General features: G+C 50.3%; 1 protein-coding gene across 1 annotated transcript in view; it reads right to left on the bottom strand.

The window, feature by feature from the left end:
- The window catches only part of LOC100649661, a 31,361-nt gene extending 12,319 nt beyond the window's left edge, over positions 1-19,042 (bottom strand). The window contains exons 1-2 of the mRNA XM_048409036.1: positions 16,403-19,042; positions 47-266 (exon numbers count right to left, since the gene is read on the bottom strand). Of these exons, the coding sequence (XP_048264993.1) occupies positions 47-266; positions 16,403-19,042 (2,860 nt within the window). The remainder of the gene's footprint in view (positions 1-46; positions 267-16,402) is intronic.
- Between the last annotated feature and the right edge of the window lie 206 nt (positions 19,043-19,248).

Raw genomic sequence — 19,248 nt, 5'->3', positions numbered from 1 at the left:
TGGTGATAAAATACAGGCGGATCGTCATCTACGACCAAAGAGTTACCTCTGCAAAGAAAAGTGGGTTCGCCGGCGTATTGCGTGGGATACGCCGGAGCACGATCACCCGGAAGTAAGTAGGGACAACGTTGCTCCACGGATTGGCAAAAGGACCGACAGGGCCTAAGTCTGCTTCCGGCCCAGTCGTTGGAGCCATTCAAGTCCTGTGGTTCCCCATGAGCAAAGTAAGGCACCAGGGAGCTGCACACCCATTTCCTATACGCTTCCTGCAACCACAAACCATCCGTTTAGTCTGCGTTAGAACGCGATGGATCGACGAATTGCGGTCGGCCGCTAGAAAGAGAAAACACGTTTGCACGATGTGCAACCAAAAAATATGTTATCGCTCTCTTCTCGTTTCTACGCTCCGTTTTCGGACTTCTATTTGCGACGATCGGAGGTCAGAGCAGGCAATAAGACGGGTCAGTGGCTGACCTACTTTAAATATTACACTTTCTGCGCATCCTCTAAGAGCGCGTTATAATTACGCTCTGGTTGCAGGAAAACCCTTTTATTCGCCACGGCGACTTATCCCCGGCTGTTCTCTCTATCCGTATTCGTTATCCTGCTTCTCGTCTCGTCGCTCCGCTTTATTAAGTATTTCGTGTACACAGCTGAAAGAAGCGCTGGTCGGTATCCCGGTGATACAGGAGCATGAAACGGGCTACGCGTTTCACGTAACCTTGGCTCGTGCTTTGCCCGGCAAGTCCAGCTGTGCGGCCGCTGCCATACGAAAACGAGCGACCCGGAACAAATCTACGAAAAGCAACGACCTCGGCGTAACTGCCTCTGCCCTGGTTTCTACCGAATCTCCGAGCAATCGAGATATCCGCGCGCGATTAATCCTCGGAGATCCCACTCGCTCCTTTTCGCCGTCAAAATCGGCTCGTTAATGGTTCGAATCTTACGATCAATCCCTGTCGCGATAAAGTCGCTTTTCCGCTAATTGCTAGTGGCAAAGAAACGCGCCACGCAACCACGCGTCTCAATTGGAAAATATGAATTTCACCGTGGCGAAAGCGTACGGTCACACGGTACGTACGACACGCGCGGTACGCGCGTTAACACGATTTAACGGTCGTTGCATTGTTTTTCATTCGCAACCGTTCGCGCGATCAGATATACAACGGTGCGTTGGAATCGCATCGTACAGGCAGCAGTCGCGTCTTGCAATTTTTCACTCGTGCCGAGACTCGCGTGACTCGGCTGCCGAATCAAGTTGGCAACGTATAATACGATACGATGTAATACAAACTATTGGCTTGGCAACTAAGTGATTGCGAACTTTGTCGATACCACCTAATGACAAAATCCGCAATCACTTAACTGCCATGCCAATACGATCGAAATTTGTCGGAGTTGGACTTTGTTCGCGCAAATGCCACCTTTTCCTTTCGTTCTTTTTCTATCGAGAACGAACGAGTGGTCGATAACTGCGTTCGAACGGAACCATGTTCCGGATTAACCGGGATGCCGGTGCTTCCTGAAGAGTTCTACGAATCGGCCAAGAAACGTGGCGGACGTAATCTGCGAAAACCCTCCACGAGTTAGCTTTTGTCTGGTCCGGAGACAGACTGGCAGAAGGAAGACTGTTCTTCCAGCAACGGCAGTTAGCCGCACGGTTAACGAGAAAAGAAAGGGCAAAGATTGCTCGGCGAGAAATGCGAAAGGAATAGCCGAGAACGCTAGGACGGTAGATCGGCGGATAGGTAGCTACACCTGAAGTACGCACTCCAAGTTGGTTGACCCAATTCTCTCCAGCCTCTGTCGAGTATCTACGTTCGAGCTAGGCAGATGCGGTACCCTCCCCTCCGGGCTACGTCCTTCCTTTCGTCCCTCTGCCAACCCCGGCTCGTGCTGCTCGTCTTCCACTCGCTCCACCCGCAACCCCGTCCCTCTGTCTCCCATCTCAGCCGTCTCGTCCACCCTGTCCCTTTTCCCGCTTCGTGTCTCGTCGCTCGCCGATCAGACTTCCCCCACCTCGTGCTCTGTCGACTCATCCCCCCCTCCCGATCGGCCGACCCTACCCTTCTTTCGCTTACAATTAGATCGCTATAACGAAGCGCAGCTTTCAAACAATACGTCGTTTTCCGATTTCCTTCCGTGGAATTCTCTTCGACGCCGATGCGTTCGCGGTTACGAGGCGAGTCGCAACCTGCGCGGGTACGTTCCGCTTCGTTCCTATCCGATCTTCTCATCTTCTGTCTTTTTTCCGGCGACTAAATTTCTCTCCTTTTCTTTGTCACTCTTTTTTCCTTTCTCCTTTCTCGTCAGATCGACCAGATGGTTCTTAACCCGAATAACGAGCGAAACAGCAACCACGTATAAACGTTTCCGATTCACGGTCGGACTGGAAAGAGAAAGAGGAGCAAAGAAATGGGAAATCGGATATAGTCGGTGGGAATGGTGCGTTTTGTTCGCACGACCGTATACGTTTCATCGGTCGCGATGGACCGCGTATTTTGTTTCTTTTCACCCAGACTAACGTACATCGACGCCGAACCTGCTTTCTTCTCGCTCTACTTTTCTTTCTCTTCGATACGAACGACAGATAGCGCGCAGCCAGAGGTCTACGTGTGTATATCGTACGAGTATCCGTGTGGTCGTATATTCCGACGCGCGGCTGTGTACGCGTGTATGCACGTATAGCGCATACAACGACCCGTAATTCCGCCTGTCATTGTTCACCCCGGATCCGTGACATTAATTTTATCCCTCTTTCGGAATACGCTGGAGTGATCCTTTGTCTCGGTCAGGCCGTCGAGATCAAAGACGAGAGGCTTGAAATTAGTAATGCTCTTTGCGCCAACGATTCTTTCCTTTTTCTTCTTTCTAGAAAAAACGCCACCGCGCTGTGTTTCGTTTCACGTAACTGGGTAATTTAACTAACGATTTCACCGCCGATCCTAAAGATCGGACAGCGTCTCGCGACGAACGAAGCCTCGATCGCGACGACCGTGACACCACTAGCACGAGGTATCTTCGGCTTGACCTGGCGTACGTGCTAATTTCCCCGTTGGGAAATTTTCAAACGATGCTCGTGCAACCGGAAACCGTACCCTCGGTTCCGGTGTTTCTCGTTTACGCCGCACTTGGCTCGTGAACGAGCTTTTCGGCCCACGAGTGCCACGAGTGCGCCGGATTAATTACCTGCGAAAGCGAGCGGAGAAGAAGAAAAGGGAAACGGCGAATGTACAGATCGCACGGGGGCGAATGCACGGAACGAGTAATTCCTGCAAACCTGAAACGTCAACGAGTCGTCCGCCTTTCGATCTTCGAAATTCCTGCGATTTTCGCGACGACCGGTGATGGCGGTTCACCGCTGCTGTTCTTGCAACGTTACGCGCGAAATTTTCCTCCACCCTTTGAACGAAATTAATCAGCGGCGAGAATCGCCAGCGGGTGGCAAAGGGACTCGATCGAATGGGAAATGGAGAACACGCGGCACGGAGAGCGGCCGTGCGTGATCTTTGCAATTTTTCGTAGCTGCGATAGCTGAAATATCGAGAAGCAAAGGGTAAAAAGAAAACGATTCCTTTTCGTCGAGCCGTCAAAGTTCCCTCGATGGAGCTGCAACGCCGTGGTAAATTCTATCGCGAATCCCGCGGCAAGTTCCTCGGTCGTGTAGAAACCTCGACGGATCTCTGTCGAATAGCTCGGTGCAATGAAAGAAAGTATTTTTCGTTCTCCAGAGAAACGACGAAAAGACCGCCGGCAGAAAAGACGCGAGAAGAATGAAAAGGAGAAATAAGAGCACCGCTGAAACGCGAGATGCGTCAAGCGATACAACATCGAGGAACAAAGATGCCTATCGCAGATACAGAGAGATGCGACTGTTGTTCGACGTGTTGTGTCGTACGTCGTGTATCGAGTGACGATGAAGGAAGCAACGAAGAAAGAGAGACAGAGAGAAAGAGAGAGAGAAACATGGAAAAGGATGGAACGATGAAAAGGGAGAAAAAAAGAAAAGGGGCCAGAGGGGAAGGGGTAGGGAAGGTTAGAGCAGCTCGAATGGGGTGACGGGGTGTCGGTGGTGGCGCGCGGCGGTGGTTGGCGGTTGCAAAAGCAATGCCCTTAGTCGCGGTGACCTGGTTACCTGGCCCATATCCGTGCCACCGTTCTACCAATGCTACCCCAAATCCTACCCCCCCCCCCTCGAGCCAGCTTCCACAGCCTCCTGCTGCACCTTCTGCAGCCTCGTCCCGGTGGTTTTCTCCTCCTCTAACTCTTGTTGGATCCTGCCTTCGCGTGTTTGTCGCTTCCGCGTCGTCCTCGTCCAGATAAGGACGTTTCTCGATCGTGCGTGCCTCTTCCCCGCGCCCTTCCTCTCGTCTGCGTTTTATCGATGTGCGATCAGAGAGAAAACAACGGAAAATGTTGCTTCGTCCAACCACGCTCGTCTTCTCTTCCGACGTTCGATATTCGGAATTTCATCGGGCATAGATTTGCTCTCGCATAGATTTCATTAACGGATAGGTACACCTGCACCGCTTTCAAACAAGCGAGTTTCAATATTGTTGGTTACTCGGTCGCTGCGTGCCGAATTCCAATTAGTTTCGCCCCAGAAAATGAAAGCTGCGCGAACCTCGCAGATCGACATTTTCCAACGGCGAAATTCCCAGCCAAGTAAATATCGATCATTTCGAGCATTTTCCAGCGTGTTGTTTCGGAGAAACGGACAAGAGAAAAGGAATCATACGGAGAAATCTAGGAAATTCTCGCGATCTCGTTACCTAAACGCCATTTCGAAGGATCTAGAAACACGACGACGAAGACGACGACGTTTTGTCGTGTGAACGCGGATGAAAATTTTCCTATCTTCCCACCTTCGATCGGACAGCGACGGAGGGCTGACCAGAGGGACGTTGTACAGGCGAACGAGGACGATGGACGTATCGATCAGCCGAACCGTCTCGTCGTTTCTCCTTTGCCTCGAAGTAGTAAGAAATTTTCGACCGCAAGAGCGGTCGTTCGACGACGAACCGATTTAATTACGACGGACGCGGTTCCCGAGGGCTGTCCACTTTCTTCGAGTAGGCGCAGTTTTGCGAACAAATGAAAAAACATGCAGTTACACTCTTATACGTCGACCGGGCGCCACTTCTTACCGAGACAATTGCTCGCAAGACGACAGCCGCTGGCAAGTGTCGCTTCTCCGGCCGCACAAAGGCTCGAACAACTTGGAACAAAGAACGACAAAACGTGCCTCGAGTGCACGACGTTTCCTCCTTTTCCACACCGTTGCTTTCCCAGCGAAGCTCGATCAACGAACCGTTTGTCCAACTAAATCTCTAAATTTTCGTTTAAGAAGGAAGCGGTGGCTGTACGGCTCGAATCGTATAAATCAAGCTGTACGACGTAGCGGTCGAGAAGAGAAAAGAAAACGAAGAAAACGTGGAGAAATTGGCGTTCAGTGAGCACGAAGTTTGGTAGAATTCGATGTCGTTCGGTCGGACAATTACAAACAAAGGACGATACGTACGCGTATCACGGTCGTTGAGCGAAGCTTCGTTCGCGTCGAACGATGTATGTACATACGTCGGCCGTAAACGCGTCCGCTTATTAAACTTGGGTATTGCGCTGTAAATACGAGCGGTAATGAATTTCAACGGTCGACAAAGGGACCCGAGAATCTCCGATATCCGACTTACGCGAGCGAAAATTGAAAACGTTCCCTCACGACGCTTACGTGGTTCGCGCTAAACGCGACAATTACCGTTCGTTTAGTTTCGCATCGACCATTCTGACCGCTTAGACCTTTCCGATTATATCGGCGAATCGGAAAGAGAAGGAGGCGATGAAATGTCACTCGTTAGACTCTGCTCTTCTCTTCTTCTCTTTTTTATTCCATGCTTTATACGACTGAAAATTATCGTTTCAGTCGGTCGTCAAAAGGTTAATAGATCACCGTGTTCTCCTATTACGAGTGACTGCAACGCCACGGTTTCTCGCTGCAGTCCATCGTCGTAAAAACCACCCACGGCAAAGACGGAGCTGGCAATCACCGAGAGCGTCGCTTGTATTCCACTCGAGACCGCTAACGATCAAACAGCGACGATTTCACTGAACGGACAATAGGCATTTAGCCAGACAACGAGAAGATTGTGCGATGAGAATAAATAACCGCCACGAATGAGAAATTAATGTTGCAAAGCGCGAGCGTGACATGCACCGAACCAGCGAGCTCGTAACTAACGCGACACAGAGATCGTTGCGTGTCGTTGCGACGAGCGCCAAGAATCCCTCGCTGAAATTAACCGGCCGTTCGTGGAACAAGGCAATTTTTTAACGCTTTACCGACCGATATTCGATTAATAGACTTTTTGTCGCCGACCCTTACCGACCCATAGCCTATTAATCTGCTTTTTGTCGACAATCTTTCTTATTTAATTTGTTATTTAGTACTAAGGTGCTCGCTCAGTCGTGTCAGTTGCGTTGCTTTGTAACTCCCACAGTTTTATACCAATTTGAAACCGAAACAGAGTCGGCGCCTGAGCTGCCGGTCGGACGTGCGTATGCTGTTGAACCGCAAGCGGTCGGTAAAGTGTTAACTAGTTGTCCGATGTAAAATTTAAAGATTTAAAGACGTCTCGCGCGTCGAGCGTTCGAGCAGCGCCGAAGATTTGAGAAGCGGGAGAGACGAAGGGCCGCGAACCGATCGGATCAAACCTGTTTAACGTTTTCGTGGCGAAAGTTGGAGAAAGAGCGGCGGATCTGGGACTCGGAGATCGATTTACGGCGTTGAATAGCTAGTTACGTTGCAGCTATTTGCGTCGAAGAGGCCAGAACGTGAAACGAACATCGATAATCGAAAGAAGGGCGAATACGTGGTGGTAACGTGATGCCGCCACGTGACATACGTTTACCCGATGAGAGAGGATTTAAAGACGTACGCGATCGTACGTGGATCGAAGGTCGCGCGATAGATGTATTCGATCCTGGAATATAAAGGAAAAAAAAAAAAAAAAAAAATGAAAAGTTATCGGCTCACTGCCTAGCTGTCGATGAGTTTTATCCTCCATCCGGTATGCGTTGCAAATTCGACGAACAATTGCGCGAGTTTGGAACAAGGATCGAGTTTCTAAACGCGGTCGTCCTATTTCCTAAATTCATTCGTATCAGATTACGACGATGACGACTGTTTCACGGGCTCCGATTCGAAAGAACGGCACCGCGTTCCCTTGGGTATTTCCAGATAAAAGTTTTCGAATATTTACGAAGAGCCGACCGTGTCTATATCGGTGTCTATATCGCTCGGGAGTAGAAGCAGAAAAATCGCCAGATACGACGAGCTAAATATACCTATGCAGCACTCGCAAACACAGATAGAATTCGTCATTTCCTACCGCTGCCGTTTCTAGGCGAATCGAAAATATCAGCCTGCAACTAGCGTCGTCTTTCTTCTCGCTGGAAACACGGAAAATCGATTCCAGCTTGGGAACCACTATCCGTTGGTACGTATCGGCGATCTACGGGCTATACTGAAAATTAATTTTGTCCAACGATAGGACGTAGGGCGTAGAGGGAAGAGAAAAGGAGAAGAGAAACGTAAACGACGACGAGAGAAAAGTGGACGTCTCCGTGAAGACGTATTGCGTAGCGTCACTGTTAAACCTAGGAAAATAACGCTCTTGGAGGAGATCTTGCTGCACGTGTACGTTGTTATCGATCAGGCGGAGAATACGACGGTGACCAACGCGTACGAAGAACCAATGGCGAACAACAACGATCCCTTCGATCTTCCTTTATCCTCTCGCGCTGTATCGCGTCGCGTCGTTCGCTGCCACGGGACTCGCTTCGCTCTTCTATCGATCGAGCTTCGTTTTCCTAATTTCTCCGAGCGCCGTTCGTTGCGAGGGTTTCGCGACACGATATCTGTATTCGTGGAGCTCGCGGATGCCGAGAGATCGTTCGCGAAAAGGCAGAAGGAAACGAGGAAGCGGTTTGCGGGAAGCATGAATTTCTCACGGGCAATTTCCTAGCGGTCAGCCGTGGAAAGTTTGTAATTTTTAAATGGACACGAGGGAATTGTGGCGATCACACACGGTCTGATATTCCCTGGACGTTGCTCGGAAAGTCTCAACCTGCGCTACATATCGCGTAAAAACGAACCACGTTGCCTCCGAGCCTCGCTTTCGACGTTCTCTCCAGGACTTTACTACGCCTCTCCTCGAGGTTCCTAACGAAGTAAACAGACAGAAAAAATTGCCACTCCTTTGTTGCTCGTTCGTGTTTTGCACGATCGGATATCGTTTTCACCTCTAACGCGCGACCTCTGGCTTTGACCTACTTGATGCACCAGCATCGATGGTAATAGAGAGAGAACGCTGTCTCGGTCAAGTAAGTTTTACAGCTGAAAGACGCACGGGTCGAACGATTACAAAGAATTTCGTTTCTTCGCGATTAGCGCAAGTCGAGCGCGCTACTTTCATCCACGTACATACGTACTTCCCTCTCGATGAGAAACAAAAGCACTCGTTCTATAGCTGAGATTTTCGTAACGGTCCGTTTTATCTCGTTTCATCTGCAGCCACGTGCGATAGAACTTACTTTTGTTTCTATGCCGATCATACGATGCCTATCGTACGAAAGCGTCCACTGATATACGCGCATAAGGAACCTCAGCGAACGATACGATATCCGCTCGTAGTCCCGTCGTCTTTCACGTATAGCAATTCGATGGAGAGTGGAGAGAGGAGCCGCGCGAAGTATTTTCCGCGCGCGTCAACATAAAAGAGGACGATTCGTGTGCCCTGTTAGAACCTTTCCATTCTTCTGTGCCGTTTCGTTGTATCGATCGAAAAAGTCTTCTGACTGTACAGTCACAGGACGAGACCCGATACCCGTTGTTTACAAAGTCTATTCACCGACGTTACACCCGTAAAAACTTCAAACAACGTTTCACACTTGCTCGCGATTTAAGCAATTAGATACGACCGTCGCGATATGTATCGCTAGCAGAAAATCGTTGGCCGTGCGAGACAAACGGAGACAGAGGTCGAAGAAGATAAAACTCGCAAGAAACGGGGTCGCGCGAAAGAAAAGACCCTTCCATCGTAGTTGCTGGTTTCTCTCGGTCGAATCGATTCCCTCGTCCCAAACCGAAGGAATTTTAACGGAAAGATGTTCGATGTCGACCCCTTGTGACATCGATCCGCGTTTCATCCGCGCAGCATTGCCTCTCCGGTTCTGCGTTATCCGGTTCGCTGTACCATCGTTCGTATTTCATCTTCGCTGTTTCTGCACACCCTTTCGACTTTCTCGTTCGAATCGAACGGCGAGCCTTCTCACGCGCCAACTTTCCCGTCTTTCGTTTCGACAAGGAAAAGAAGAAAACTTTTACGAGTAGAATCGAGAGAGGTGGGAGGGAGAAGCCAGCGTATCTCGGGGACGAAACACAAGGAATTCGATCGTGTAAATTTAGCGATAGGATGCTCCCGTTGCCAATGAGTTATCGATGTTCAATATCAGTCGTTTCTTCTTCGAGCGAAATAAATGTCTCGCCGAATCTTCTCTATAAATTATAGAAATTCGTGACAAGTTGAAATCAGGTTAAATCCGTGGTTAAAATATCGCCGCGTAATAGACGCGTTTACATCCATACACGTGATAAACAGTACGCTCTTTTCCACCGTACTAATCGCTTAGTTTCGCACGCCGAATCCTTCATTTGCACTCGAAAGGTTCGTAAAAAGAAGAGAAGAAAAGATCGATACGGGCAAATGGCAGGACGATGAATTCGTGTCGTTTCAACACCTTCGATCGTATCACGTGTACTCGCCTGACTCGGTATCTGCGTTAAACAGAGAAGCACACTCGTGTTGAGACGTGTGCACGTGTACGTCTGGATGGTCGTTATCGAGTACGTCTGTGGCGCTCAACGAGGCTTACGTCGGCTACTAGGATTACCAATTACACGAACCGTTGCCAATTTCTTGATCGATGTCGATCGACCAACGACAGGAAAGCGCAACGGTGGCGCAATTTCGTGGCAAGAAACGTTTGCAACGTTAAAGGATAATACTCGTGGAAAGAGAAAGTTTCTCAAAGATAATAGAAAGTTTCGAGGGGAATCTTTCGGTAACGTTACGTCTCGGAACGCTGTCGGCCATAAAGTAAAACAAACAAAATAGAAACGGAACGTCTCGTACGCGCGTATAAAACTGCGAACGTGAATTCTTATTCGCTGATTATCCGACAACATGCGCTCGCAGTAAATGTACGTATATATACGTATTTCACAGCCGTCGATATTTTACGAGGATGCCTGCAATATCGATTCGGTAAGTTGCGAAGCAGCGCACACGTGACTATACGATCGCATAGTTGCAGCTCCGTGAACTAGTTGATAGACCGGCAGACTTCCGATTTCCTCCATTCTATTCCTTAAATGACGCTTGCCACTCGGACGAGACGACGTTCGCCAGATAGTCGACGTATGGCGGAAAGAGAAGGAACGTCACCGAGCGTTTCTTCTCAGTTCGATTTTCAAGGAATTTTTTCGATTAAAACAACCAGCCATGGAATAAAATATCGACGGCCGGTAAACTTGGTATTTTTGCCATGGGAAAGTAAAAACGAGCTGTCGAAATGTGGCGCGAAGGAGCATAACGGCGTGTAAAAGTGGAGGAACGACGGTAAGTAGGCGAGAAGAAAGATCGGCGAGAGTAAACTGAATTCGACGATGCCTCGCGATTCCCTCGGATATATGGGTCAGGATGGTTGTTTTCTTCGAGTATTTTTCCCGTTTCTGCTGTCGCGTTCGTCGCATTTGCTACAGTGTCGTCGAATTATAAAAAGGCCAGACTTCTCGACACGATCTGCTTACTCTCTGAGACGCGCGTCTCTTTTTTCTTTTTCCTTTGTTTCGCCAAAAGACGATCGTCTTTTGCCCAGTTTCTTGCAGAGAGAAGGGAAGAGCGAGAGAAGGAGAGCCAAGGGACGAAGAGGGAAGAGGATGAAGGGAGGCTGAGTCACGACGAGGGTAAGAAATTTAAAGGATTTGGCGGCTGGAAGCGCGTTTCGCTCGAGTTGCGCGAAATCTTGACGCGAAAAGGAGCTGTGCAACACAGTTCTCGAGTACTCTAAGCAGCCAAGTAGAGGCTAGAATAATAGGTACTCGTAGCCGGCACGAAATGGCAGCCAAGCCCGATTTTATTCGAGAATTTCTTTGCACGAACGAAAGCCATTTGCACGACGTTATTACGGCGAACACGTGCGGGACAACGAAAGAAAACAAACGTAATATTTCCAACATCATCTTGCCAACGTTTTACGACGGAGAGCGGCGTCTACGGATTGGAGCAACGATCGATCGTATCAGGTCACGGTCAAATTATCTCTTATTATCGGCTACGGAGGATCGTGGTCGATGGAACCGTAAGCGCGACGCTAGCGGTATCAGATAGACGGGTGGAAAAGTCCCGATGGCGATACCTTGGGCACACGTTTCGGCTATGTAGAATCCGGTACAGAGCAGCGAATCTATAATACAATCGTAACAGCGCTAACAGCTCTACGCTCGTGTCTATAACGTTCCTCTATCGGCGTTGAGTAGCTACCGAGCGAGGGCAATCTCGCTATTGATTGCACCTCGCATCCTCCCACCCCTTTTACTCTCCTACACCGGCTCCCCTCTCCTCGACCATCCTTCGTCCACCCCAACCTTCGGAGCAACCCCTCCGATTCCCCTTTTTCTCTACTCCGCTATCCTCTTTCCCTCTACGCTCTTTCGATTCGAATCTGTTCCGTGGCAGACGTTCGGCACGCGCGAATCCTTTCATTCCTTCGACACGACATACGGTTCCGATCATCGAGTCCGACGAGCGATCCGTTTCTGTCCGATTAATTCTTTCTCTCGATTGCTCGGTGAAACGCGCGATAACGCGGCCTACGCCTTACGATTCGCAGTAATACCTATACACGCGTACGTACGGTAAAATGATACGGTCGCGTCGCAAAGATCGCGTACAGTCGCAAGGCTGATCGATAGCTGGAAGCAACTGGAAGCCGAACGGCAAGAGTTAAAGGAACAAGCAAGCGAATAAATATGTATCAGGAAATAGTATCGTCCGCGATAGTTCGAGAAGCGGCGGTCGCGCTTTGACGTCAGTTTCGTTTAATTAATTCGAGCGAGTCGAAAGAAACGATGGAGACCCGAGGTCGAGACTACGTCACAGACGAACAGGGCCGCGTTCGAATAAAACGGCAATTCGATTCGGCACCTGCTAAAGCGACCTTTCGTCGCTCGATTCCACCAGTGTTCCGGACGGCCGAAATTAACGCGGCTTATTTTTACCAGCAATATCGAGGAACGCGTCGTCTCGCGCGTCGACTCGCGTCGACGGTCCAGCCTGACGTCAATTTTGTTAATTAATTCGCCTTCGTTAGAACGATCGATCGAACGAGACGCGTTAGCCACCTCGCTACCCGCGAAAACTCGATTTAACCGCTTAAACATTTACCGGGGACATCCTATCTCGTCGACTTGTTATCCTATCGAGAGACCGATATTTTCATTTCCAGCTACAGTTCGCCCTCTTTGCAAATCACAGCTTTTCCACCGTCGTCGAATTTCACGCAGCGTTGCTTCGTCGCGATTACGCGCGCAGCTCGCCGTACATTCGTCGAATGTAACGCTTTTCGCTTCTAAAAAGTACGCGTTCTCGGTAAACGCGATTACCGTAATTCGTTCGTTCGCAAGTCGAAACGGCGGAGCGACGAAGCCATCGCTCGTTTTCTCGCAATGCAGAGCCGCGATGCATCGCGTAAAGCCGCGCGAAAATCTACCAAACTCGTCTATCTGCTCGTTACCAAAACGTGCTTAGTTAAAACGGCGAAACGATAAATTACGGGAAAGGCCGGTCGTTGTTTCGCCTGTTCGCGTTCGTTCGATCGGCCGACGCGAGTTACGTACAGACTCGGTCGACGATGGAAATGAGGGAAAATTTCAAACAAAAGAGAGATAGCATAGAGTGGCGCATCGGAAACGAGAGATACTGGAAGGAAACACCTAGCTAGTCGACATAATAAGGAATACCCTGGCAGAGTCGCATTCATCCGCGTAGTTTGTTGCCAATTACCCCGAGTGTCCACCTACGTCGAATTCTGCACGAGAGCCGAGAGACATCAACGTCGTATCGTTGAGTAACGTGTATGCATAACTTGCATAGGACACGCGACATATAGCTATGCGCGTATATACGTAGCTACACGTATATGGATAATGTACACACGTAGGAAACGAACGAGGAAGAGGAGTGGCCGCACGCTGCATCGGACAGCTTGCAACTGCGTATATTGTACATCGGTAATAACCGTTCGGCAAAAATGTAACCGAGCATAAACAGCTTTTTGCGCTGTTCCGTTCGAGCGATCTCAAGTGAAAATCTTTGCCATTTTTGTCGCTGCCTGACGTATTTTATCGGAATTACAACGTTGGATTTCGCTCGAAGGCAACGAGAACGAGTTACGAGTGGCGCGAAATAAAAGTTTCTTTGGCAACAGGCAACGCGATCTTGCCACCTCGTACCGCACGCCTCTTTCCCACCATCTTTCGTTGCTTCGAGTTTCCCCTCGAGCGACACTCCACGCTCGATTGTTCGCTTCTCTTCGCGTCTTTCCCTCTTTGCCCCGTTTCTATCCTTTTGCAAACCGTTCTTTCATTCGTCCGGCCTTCCTCGCTCCTTACCGATCGTCCACTCTGCTATTCGTCTTATACGTCTCGAATTTTCCCATCTACGACGAGTACCAACGAGATCGCCGTTACGCTTTCCGCTCTACCGACGATCGAGTACGGGTCAGCTCTTCCTCGAGTCCTAAACTAATTTCGTTCGCTAAGGATACGTAGTTTACGAGTAAATCGTGGGTTATCGGAGGCACGCGCACGATCACGAGCAAGTCGTAAGCAAACTAGCTGCCACGGCCAACCAACGGTTTCGCACCGACGCACGGTTGACTATACTTGACGTTTAATCGTTAAACCACTTGGTACGCGTCAACGTGTTCGTACGCGTGTGTAAGGACAGTACGCACATGTTCGTAGCACGTACCAAGGGACGAGCGAGACTGGAGCAAGCGCACCAATCGCACGACCGGATTTCGCGGTTTTTCGTCATCCGGCGAAACGACAAGTAAGAAACGTAAACTCGCAGGCCGAATCGTCGACGGTTGGACGCGCAACGTTCGCTTTCCAGGCTGATCGTTCGTTACGTCGAACAAACGATCCGTCGCTCGGACGGCGGTTTCGAGAAGGGACAACGAGCCATTAACAAGGTTACGCGAGGATTTCCCTCTATATCTGTCTCGGACGATCCGCGTGTATACTTTGCCCACCTATATACACAGAGAGCCTGCAAGCAGCGTAAACGCGCCGACGCCAACACCGACACCGACACCGACACCGACGCCGGCGCCAGCGTCAATTTCCTAGCACAGAAAAGCAACGACCGGCTGCCCGTCGCCTGCCTGCAACTTTAACTGCAAGTGCAACTGCGCCGGTCATAGTCTCCGGTACACCTGCACTCGGGACCTTTCAACCCTTGCTGGCTCCGCTATCGCCTACCTATAGCAACGTAACGACGTAACGCAAAATGCTCGGACGTTACGTAGAAAGTTTGGTTGGATCGCACGGGAAATCGGTCGGGCCGAAAAAGTTTCAACGATAAAAACCGATAACCACCGACCGACACGTGACTGATAACGGCTGCCACGATGTTCAACGCACTGGAATATCTGCAAATTGATTTCCGATATAATCGTCGGGGACGTCGTACAAATTAGTTTACTACTTGATCGTACCGACTCGTTGCATGTTAAAACGATATCGATAGCTGCCGAGGAGAGAGGAGCAGTTCTAATCGAACGAGTAGCAAGTATAGCGTAATTGAGCTTTCTTTTAGAAATTACGCCATCCACCGAATATCGCGATATCATATATCACGATACAAATATAAGTCCACGTTCCTTTCTAAAGCTGAAAAATCAATCCGGAGGAAACGCGTTCGATGATTAGCCGTCTGGCAACGATCCGACTGATCGGGATCGAGACGCGAGGTACGTTCGCCTCTCCGATTCGTTGTCCTTAACGTTGATTCTAGTCGGGTCCCGATACACGTGTTTTGATACGTTCTGCCAGGAATTTTCGCTCGTCGATGCGCCATCACGATGCCCTCTTTTCGTTCGAGCAAAAAGAAAAAAAAAGAAGCTGATGAATTTAAACGAACCCATCCGATTCGCTCGCAATCAACCGCCAATTAACGCGTTCTCGCGTTATATAAAACAGACTCGCGCACCGTAACCGGGATCCTGGCCATCTCGTCCAAGTTCGTTCATCCACTTTCGTTCTCCTAATTTGTAGGTCAACGATCCTTCAACTTTCATCGAACGTTGAACAGAATTAATTAATTAGTCCCTTTCCTTTTTTCTCTTTTTCTTTTTTCGAGAATCAGACCTTTTATCCCACGAACGAGCGTTCGATGCAACGACACGAGGTATTAGACGCTCACGACGATTCTCTGCCGGATAGTGGCAGCATCGACGGAGAAGAAAGAGTACGAACGTTCCGAGGCGGAGCACCGAGCGCAGATGCAAATCGAGGTAACGAACGAAGAAACGAATCGTCGCTTCGTGCATATGTATATAACGGAGAAAAGACAGGATCTGAATCCGGCATTAAATCACGAGCGGCAAATGGGGCAAACGAATGGTCCTGCTAATCGCTCGAATCGATATGCTACTCTTCTTGCGTGAACTTTTGTCCGCGCGATTTTGACACAGCGGCGGTCCGAAGGCACGCCGTGGCGAACGATTTTTCATAGTCGGTAGCATCGCGCGATTAATCGGATCAACTTCTTGGCGATGTTGCCGAGACTCTCGCTATCGCGCGCGAGGAATTTGCACGAGGTAAGATACTCGTTGTGAGAAATACAACGGACATACGAGAAGAGAGGGAAACGGAATTCGTAAGCGTAATTGACAAACTTTCTGTGCGACACGTTCCTTAGCGTTGATCGAACGAAAGAGGAGATCGTTCGGTTGTTGGAAGGTGCGTCCCGCCGATTCGTCCGCCAAATACCGTGTTTCCACGTTTTCCCTCGTCTGCGGGAAAAGAAGGGGAGAAAAGATTTCACGAGGACGACGGTTATCGGCGAGACGAGGCGCTTCGTTTGCCAACTTTTGCGATTAGTTTGCAAGTTGGTCGGTTATCGGCTAAAGGCTGTGGTCGAACGAGTACGCTCGACGATAGCGGAGCGGAGAAGGAGGAGGAGGAGACGAAGAGGCGAAGAAATGAGAGAAGGAGGAAAGGGAGAAAAGAAGAGGAGAGAATAGAGAGGAAAGAGAAGAGAGCGTTAAGAGGCGTTACCTTGCAGTGGGTGCAGTTGAAGATGACCGAATAGGGCTGTGCACAGTCGTATCGCGCGAGCACTTCCTCGAACTCACAATGCAATCTTGCGGCTAACACATCGGCGTGCAACAGCTTGTCCAGGGCATCGACGCACTTCTGGCCACCGTTTAGCACATTCTCGAGCGGACCACCCTTGCCAGGTGCCAGGGCGTTGACCACCGCGTGGTCGCAGCAGTGCCGCAGACGCAACCCGCTCATGAACCAATATCGATTCTCCCTCGGGGTTAAAAAACTTCGCGTACTGGTCCGGCCAAAATCATCCCGACAGATGTCCCTCTTATGTGACTCCTCGAGATAAAAAAGGCACTGTTCCGGATCCATCCGTACGCCCTCGGCTTTCTCTCGGTCGGTCCTTCCCTTTTTGTCACTCGTCACCTCACCGCCGTCCGTCCCGGACGACTTTATCGAACTCGAGTCGAACCGTTCCGATTCCGCCACTGCTGTCTCCGTCGTTGCCTCCTTCTTTCCACCGGTCGACCAATAACAATTCCTTCCGGTGACCCTGACCTTCTCGATCACCTCGACGAATTCGGCATCGTTTCCATTACCGTCGTTTCCCTTCGAGCTTGCCACACAGGCGACCGGACAATATTTCGGTACTTCCGGTGGACCGCAGCTACCCTGAAGATCGGCCGGCGCTGGGCCCGCCAGATCGCAGGCCGATAACCAAGGATTTATTTGGTTCATCTCCCAGCTATATTCGTTGTAAGGATGTGTCGATTCGGATTCGAAACCGGCTTCGCCGTGATCTCGATACGACGATTCTTCCACCTCTCGTTGCTCGCGACCTTGGTCTTCCTGCTGTTTTAGTTGTTGTTGTTGTTGTTGTTGTTGTTCTTCGTGACGGCGACGGTGATGTCCGTTACTGCCGTACTCGGCGTCCCGGACCAATTGCTCTCGCACACCGTGTTCTTCCTCCAGTTGTCGATAGCGTTGCTTCTGTTGTTGTTGCTGTTGCTGTTGCTGCTGCTGCTGCTGCTGTTGCTGCTGATGTTGCTGATGTTGTTGACGCTGCTGATGTTGTTGACGTTGATGCGCGACGCCCGACGACAACAACAAGGAGGAAATTTGCGTGGCATTGTGCCGCGGAAGGTTTTCGACTGGGCCGAGGGATGGATTACGGGTAAAACCGGAGATAAACTGTCCGGAGAGATTCGTCGAACACACCAGTGGCCAAGCCAATAAATACAAGATGAACAGCAATCCGTACTTTCGGCCGCGCCAGTTGTTGGTTACCTTCGTCGTCGTTGGTCCGTTCCTCGAGAGTTTCGTTTCGTTTTCGCTGCTTCCGTTGGGGATGATCGGCTTCTGGAACCGGGCAGTGTAGTGGCTCTCGCGTCTCCCGCTGTTTCCGTTCGCGACGCAAACCTTTCCGCGCGTACCACGTCCCGAATCGGCATTTCGCTTACGACGGCTTCGAAATTTACGAAAACGTTCTCCGTCGTCGCAAATACCACCGTCCACCACTTTCCTCACTTGCAGTTTGTCCCCGTGGTTGCCAACGTCTCGACAAAATTTCGTCTCTTCTCGATACTCTTCCTGTCCAACACGAACGTTCCCGATCTCGCGGGACGACGCGACGACACGCGACGACTCCCCGATATCACGGTGGCTTCCGATATCATCGTTCTCGTCATTGTAGGCAGTGTAAGGAAATACATCGACCGAAGGAACGTTCGTAACATTCGCGATACGAATTCCAGAGAAATTGACGGATTGCTCGGTGATCGCGCGATCCCGATCGTCGTCTTTCTTCCATCTCGTTCTCGGTTTCCTGCTTCCGGTATAACAAGACCGTGACCTCGATGCTTGGCACGTCGATAAAATAAGGTCATTGACGTAACACACGTAGTCGATGACATCGTTGTCGTCGTCATCGTCTTCGTCTTCGTCGTCTTCGTCTTCGTCGTCTTCGTCTTCGTCTTCGTCTTCGTCTTCGTCTTCGTCGTCGTCGTCGTCGTCGTTGTCGTCGTTGTCGTCGTTGTCGTCGTTGTCGTCATTGTCGTCGTCGTCGTCGTCATCGTTGTCGTTGTCGTAGTCGTCGTCTTTGTTTTCGGTGGTGTCGGCGTTGTCGTCGTCGTTGTCGTCGTCGTCGTCGTCGTCGTCGTCATAACCGTTGCCGGCATCGTCATCGACGTTTTTCTTTTCCTCGCTTTCGAACTCGAACCGATCGTTCCCTCGCTGTACGCGACAATCACCGCTTTTTTTCTGCAAAATATTGGTGAGCGTGCGAATGCGCGGGCGCACTTCGCTGCGGTAAACCGAGTCGTAAGAGACACGAAAGGCAGTGGCGTTTCTGGTTTCGGATCCGTTCCCGTGCTCGATCGAGCAGCAACGTCGAACCGACGACAAGAATCGACGATGATGGACACCGTACGCGATAACTGCGGTGAATTGTCGTTGCCGTTGGAAAATCTCGGAACCACGAACGAACGGGACCGAGAGTCGGAAACGAAAGAAAGAGACTCCCGCGGTGGTAGATCGGCGCGGAAGAAAATGAAGAGGCAAGCCCGAGGACGAGTAGCAGCGGTCGTTGCCGTTGTTCCAATCGTACGACGTGGATGGTGGTCCCGTGAATTCGGGCGGATCGAGCCGCATGGACACAAGCTCGGGAACGTTGTTAACGTCCCCGGTCCGTCCCGACGACGATCGTTCCCGTCGACGGCCCACGCCACTGACTCGTGACGCGGTCCAATATCCTTCGGTTTGTCCACGTTGCCTTTCCGTTCTCGACGATATCCGTTTCGATGATATCGACGCCGACGATATATCGCGATATCGAATTTGTTTCGCTGATGATCCCT

Source organism: Bombus terrestris, chromosome 10, assembly GCF_910591885.1.
Source record: "Bombus terrestris chromosome 10, iyBomTerr1.2, whole genome shotgun sequence".
Classification (NCBI taxonomy): domain Eukaryota; kingdom Metazoa; phylum Arthropoda; class Insecta; order Hymenoptera; family Apidae; genus Bombus; species Bombus terrestris.
This window is presented reverse-complemented; position numbering and strand designations above follow the sequence as displayed.